General features: G+C 36.8%; 1 protein-coding gene across 1 annotated transcript in view; it reads left to right on the top strand.

The window, feature by feature from the left end:
- Positions 1 to 386: 386 nt before the first annotated feature.
- Positions 387 to 6,511, top strand: part of LRRC49 (leucine rich repeat containing 49) — a 151,060-nt gene continuing 144,935 nt past the window's right edge. Inside the window, exons 1-2 of the mRNA XM_036841995.1 lie at positions 387 to 434; positions 3,321 to 3,408. Coding sequence (XP_036697890.1) covers positions 387 to 434; positions 3,321 to 3,408 — 136 coding nt within the window. The remainder of the gene's footprint in view (positions 435 to 3,320; positions 3,409 to 6,511) is intronic.

The raw sequence follows: 6,511 nt of genomic DNA, 5'->3' as shown, positions 1-6,511 counted from the left end.
GCCACAGGCAGAGGGATACAAATTTCGCGCGGGCCCAGCTGAGGTGGGCCGTAAAGAGGGACGGACCGGAAGTGGTGGTTGTCATAGCTACCGAGGTGGCCGGCCTCTTCCCTGTCTTATCCTCCTCTCCACACTCCCGCTCTGTTTTTATGAGGCCAGGAAAATAGAACTAGGAAGTGCTGACGTTTTGGGTCCCCCCAAATATAACCAGAGGCTCTAACGAGGGCATTGGCCAGTGATTTGGTGGAGGACCAGACCGGAAATGGTAGTTTCCATGGTAACTCCTGAGCGGGTTGCCTGGGAGATGACCCCTTGCGCTCTCTCTGAATCTGTGCTGTAGCGTCACTTCTAAGGCAGATCTAACTGATCTTGGACTGTCTCCTGCCATGATTCCCGGGAAATACCGCTCTGTTTCTGGCCGGGCTGCGAGCAACGTAGGTTGGGTCTCCTACTTTTTCTTCCCATTCGTAGCGTCCTTTCTGACTGGCGTCTTTGTCCTAGGTGATGGGCTGTATTATTGGGACCAGCACCTCTGAGTCTACGCAAGCTATTGTCTGACCGAGGCTTGAGATTCCTGGACTGGACCAAGGCACTTGGAGGGTATTTAATATTGTGTGATGGGTATTCAAAGTCTTGTCCAGGATCTGGGCTTCCCAGAAGGTGGAGCTGGTCTGCTGTGAAAGGCTAAGCTTCATTTAAATTCCTTTAACCGGTCAATTCCTTTTTTTTTTTTTTTAATTAAGAAAATATTAACTGGCACCGCCACCTCCTTCACCGGTCTCACTGAGCTATTGACTTAGACCTGAAATAGCAAGTGTCAAAAGCTTTAGGTGCTAAGTAGAGGGTTAAATTGCTGCAGACATTTTGGAAGATAAATCACAGTGAAACCTTTTAATTCTTAGTTGCGATTTTATTGTTTTCAGCAGATCCCCAGAACATGATAATTTACCAGAAACAAGCAAAAAGCGAGCATTCTGTTTTATTCTAATTTTTTGTTATATCTTTGTGTACTATTTTGGGGAGGTATGTGTGTGTATAAGTTAAGAGCATATTTTATGGTTTAATTTTTACATTGTAGGTGAACTGTGGGCTTCATCTGGTAATTCAAACATCATCGCTTCCTGAAAAAAACAAAGTAAGATTCAAGCAGATTTGTATTTAAATTGAATATAAATTGTTTTATATTCTGCAAAATAGCATGATTTAAAGAGCAGAGTCTAAACTTGAAAATTTAAGTATATTTACTTTGGTCACTAATCTAAAGGTAATTTTTACTTTCTGCCTACACAAAGCCAACTAGTGGTTACCAAAGAAGAGAAGGAAGGGGGAGGGGCAAATTAGGGGTATAGGATTAAGAGATACAAACTACTATGTATAAAATAGCTAAGCAAGAAGGATATATTGTATATCTCAGGGAACTATAACCACTGTTTTGTTATAACTTTTAACGGAGTATAATCTGTAAAAGCACTGAATCGCAATGTCGTACACCTGAAACTAATATAATATTGTAAATCAACTATACATCAATTAAAAAAATCAAACAAAACTAAACCAAAAAGAAACCCACCTCTTTTAAAAACTGAATCTTATTTCATCAATTACAAGAGGTAAGGTGGGTTTTTTTTGACACCTAAACATTTCTTAAATCAGGACCCTTCTTAAAACTGATGGCACATCATTGTTTAATTGGGGAAGTTTTTCCTTCTTAGTAGTGGGTAAAATGATGGCATGTCTTACTACTGATGGAATCTTATAATAGATAAAATGTGATAATTTGGGGGCACATATCTAACATTCCAGAAAATAATTGATTAGCAGTGGAAATATATTAGGCCAAATGCTATTTCTTTTCCCCAGTTTGCCCATATTCTCCCTGGCATTTCCGTAACTTCTGGCTTTTGATTTGATCTCTGAGATACTCATGTTTTCCCCCCCAGCCCCAACCTCAGCTTTCAGATATACTCACCCACCTCCCACACAACTGTGTTTCAAGACACAACACAAATTTTCCTTCTTTGACCAATTTGGACACCTCCAACTGGCACAACTCAGGTTTTTCCTAAAAAGTTGTTAAATAGGTGTCACTGAAGGAACTCTAAAGTGAAGGGCAGAATTTACAGATAAAAACCTGAGAAGGCTAAGGAGGGGCATGAGGAAGGTGGATGGAAGGACACCATTGGTCAAGGAGGCAGCTGTGGATTACATTATGTATCTGGAAATAAACACTTGGAAAATAGACCATTTGATTATCTTGAATAAATAGTAGTTAGCTAGATTAATTGAAAATATTCTTTATTGTAATTGGACCTAATGGATTCCTTCCAAAGCTTTGCTGATTGATTTCATTGGACAAATCCTATGCCACTATTATACATAGTATGTTTCTAGGAACTATGGCCTCATCCAGATTCTTTCCAAACCACTCATTTTCTCTTGTGTGGGCATGTATTCTGAGAAAATACCTTAGCTCATATAGTGCATAAGGATATAATGTAAATGCTATTATAATTTTTATAGTAGCATCAGAAACATCATAATTCTTTTATGATATGTATTTAGGTGTTTTGGTAGCTAATCATGAGAGGTTGTTTTGGTTTTGTTTTTCTCAGTCCTCCTATCAAATAATTTAAAATAAATTTAGAGAAAACCCTTCTTAGAAGGTTTAGATATATAATTTTATTATGTTATAATTGGACTGTTAAAGGAATTCTAATGATAAGAACATTGTGATATTTTTCAACAGAATTTAGTTTCTATTGTATGTTTTTTGCTTTTCCTTTTGAGAAAATGATTCTTGTAATCACTGAATTGTGGTGAGAGTATGGAGGAATTGCAAGTGGCTCAGACTGAAGCCTGGTTTCATCTGACCTCATGAAACTGACTCTGATTTGTGTGTGTGTGTGGGGGGGTGGTAAAATACACATCACATAAAATTTACCACTTTAACCATTTTAAATTGTACAAATCAGTGGTATTAAGTACATTCACAATGTTGTGCAACCATCACCACTCTCTAGTTTCAGTTTTTATCACCCAAAAGGGAGTCCCTATACCATTAAGCAGTCACTCCCCATTCCACCTTCCCAACCCTCTTGGAAGCCGCAAACCTGCCTTCTGTCTCTATAGATTTTTCTATTCTCAGTATTTCATAAATGGAATCATATAATATGTTACATTTTGTGCCTGGCTTTCTTCGCTTAGCATGATGTTTTCAAGGTTCATCTATGTTGTAACATATATTGGTTATTTTATGTTATTTTATAATTATATTCATTACTTTCTCCAAAAAATTTTTTTTCTTAAATAATGTTTTTTAGGTTGAATTCAAGCTAAATAAAGAAACGCCATCATTCCCTGGTCGACTTTTACAACATGATCTTGAAAGAAACTACTCAAGTAGGCAAGGTATTGTCAGAGAGTAGAGATCAGATATGGTTTATCTTCTTTAAGTAATATTGTTTAATAATGTTGAATTTCTAGATCCAAAGAGACTTGAATTAAAAATGACATCATTCATTGGTTACCAAATTGATTGGGCATTTGTTTAAATCAGAATTGATTTTATATACACAGCATAGTAGATTATTTCTAATACAGGAAAAGCTGTTGTGTTTAGTTTGTGTTTAGTTTGGGGTGGGCTCTGCACAAGAGAATGGGAAGGAATCTTCCAAATAATGTCTTAGAACTAGGAAAATAGCTCATTAGTGAAGGTAAGAGTATGGGAACACAGATCTTTAGGGAATAAGGAAACAGTGGAAAGAATGGAAAGTCAGGAGTAGAAAAGAAGCTATCTCTTTCCCTTACTAGCACATATAATTATAGATATTTTATATCAAAGGCCTTAAACTTTTGTGTGCATCCCCCAAGATCTTGTTAGAAATGCAGATTCTTAGTGCTTCCCTTCCCTTGTGCCCGTCCCCATTCTGATTTTGTAGGCCTTGGGTGGGATTTGGAAATGTGCGTTTTAGTAATGCCTCAAGTGATTCTGATGGATGTGGTTTGTGGACCACCTTTTGAACCACAGCCTCATATGATCTGTTTATATTTCTGAAATGTATTTTTCAATTCAAGGAGAAATTTTCTTTGGAACATTTGAGTTGTTACTTGGTTGCCGACAACTGTTAGCTATCTGTAATGTGCTAGTGTTAAGCACTACAGAATCCTTACATACAGTACTATCCCCATCTCCTAGGAGTTTATATGAGAGGGCTGATGAGTATAGCCTCTCTAGATTGTTTATCTCACTACTGCATGAACATGTGGCGATTTTGAATATTTTATTAGTTTTCTTTTTTTGTTTTGTAACCTCTGGACTTTTGTCTTGGGCCCATCTAATCTGACATGACTTTTCTCTTTCCTATATCCTACACTCTTGTCTTGGTCAATTGCTGGACATGACATCAACCTAACTGCTGTTCCACAGTGTAGGAAGCATGTATCTTGCCTTTTTTGGTTCGATTCAGTACGTATCTACTGAGTGTGTACTGTGTGCCAGACACTGTATTAGGCACAGAGCTATAGATGTGAACCTGAAAATTCTCAAGTAGGAATTTTTTTTATGTTTGCATTGTGAATTTCCTTCACATTTTTGATAATAATTCTTGAATTTGTTTTCTAAAACTTAAATACTTTTCCCAAGGTATTCTTGAGTTAGAGGAGGAAGTTGGTAGACAGATTTGTGTATGTCTGGCTAGGTAAGTTTATTTAAGTGTTAAAGTATTGCTAGATATTTGCTAATGAGGAAATAGTATGGCGGCACTGAATTTTGTGAACCTGAAAGATGAATAAACTCTTGTACATAAATAATGACCCATAAAATACAGATTAATTCTTTAGGGAAAAATAAACCTATTTTTTACATTAAAAGATTTTATTCAAATTCATTCTCTGTGACATTTGTACCTGATTGTTTCCAAATGTGCCTCCTCCATAGTTCCAGGCAGTTTCATGCAAAGAAGGCCACACAGTGTGTAGCTGTTTTCTTGACTTTTGTACTCACTGTTCTTCCTCCAAAGGCACAAAACTTTGGAAAAATTATAAGTAGCAGTTTATCAGGAAAAGTTGGGGAATCTCTATCTAATAGAATGCATCCTGATACCCAATTATTATAATTAATTTCACCTCATTCTTATTTTTTCTATTCTTCAAAATTAATTGGACATATATAATCGCCCCTGTAACCAGTACCAGTAACCAGTGGTACTCTCAGTCCAAAGTAAAGAAACTCTATGTTTTAGTTAGGCTACTTAGTCTAAAACTTGGTATGTGATTTTTTTAGGCTTTTTATATTAATGTTAAGAGTTAACCCCTGTATCCTTGAGATTTTGTAAGAGCCAGGGACTGCTATACAGTAAAATCTCAGTTAACCAGACCTTAATTGATTAAATCCCTTAATTAAGAATTCTAAAATATGTATATAGAGAGGAAGAGGCAGTGCTTGACTCTTAAGGTCATGATAAATCATGAAAAATATAGAAACAGGATTTTTGTTACCAAAACAATCTCAAAGGTAAGGCTGAGTGGACACATATATGACCATGTACTGTATTATCCATCCAGCCAGCCAGCCTTCTGTCCATCCCACTGCCCATCTGTCCATCCATCTTTCCGTCCATCCACTCACCCATCCATCCATCCATGTATCTAGGGTGCAGTGCAGTGAAGACTCTTACCAAACATAGACCATTATGCCTCTAAACACTTTGAGATCCTAATTATGAAAGAATTCATTCAGCATTTTTGTACTAAAATGCAAGAATATCTGATTTTCTTTTTTAACGGAAATAATATATGTAAAATGGATTTCTGATTTACTCTTAATAATGGAAAATCAGTTAGTTAATTTACTGATTGCCTAGTGAATTTAGATTCTACAAAGAATATAAAGAATGTAAAATGAGCTCCATTTCTCAAGGAGCTTATAAATTTAATTGGGAAGACAAAAGCTACATATCTGGTGAATTAAATAGTGATATATGAAATCACCAATAACAGGAAATGCTTCAATTAAAATTTTGCCACATAGTAGTGCAGTTTATATGCAGGATGAAACATTCCACATATAATGTGGGTGTTTGATACACCCATATTTGTATATATATGTGGGTGTTTATATATCCACATAAAAATGTGAATGTTTCAATTGCAGATCACTCTGGTTCCCAGTCATTTAGAGCAGCGCTCCCCAACCTTTCTGGCACCAGGGACCAGTTTTGTGGAAGACAATTTTTTCATGGCCGGGGTCGGGGGTCGGGGCATGGTTCAGGTGGTAACGGAAGCAGTGGTTCACGTGGTAATGCGAGCTTTGCTCTCTTGCCCACTGCTCACCTCCTGCTGTGCGGCCCAGTTCCTAACAATTGAGGGTTGGGGACCCCTGATTTAGATTATCTTGCTTGTGGATTTTAAGGCCTTTCTATCTAATCATTCTCATATCCTGCTATTTATTGTATGATGTATTTCATACTGATCGTGATAGTAAGCTCATCATGCAGATAGTAATTTTGACTTC

This window comes from Balaenoptera musculus, chromosome 2, assembly GCF_009873245.2.
Source record: "Balaenoptera musculus isolate JJ_BM4_2016_0621 chromosome 2, mBalMus1.pri.v3, whole genome shotgun sequence".
Lineage (NCBI taxonomy): Eukaryota > Metazoa > Chordata > Mammalia > Artiodactyla > Balaenopteridae > Balaenoptera > Balaenoptera musculus.
This window is presented reverse-complemented; position numbering and strand designations above follow the sequence as displayed.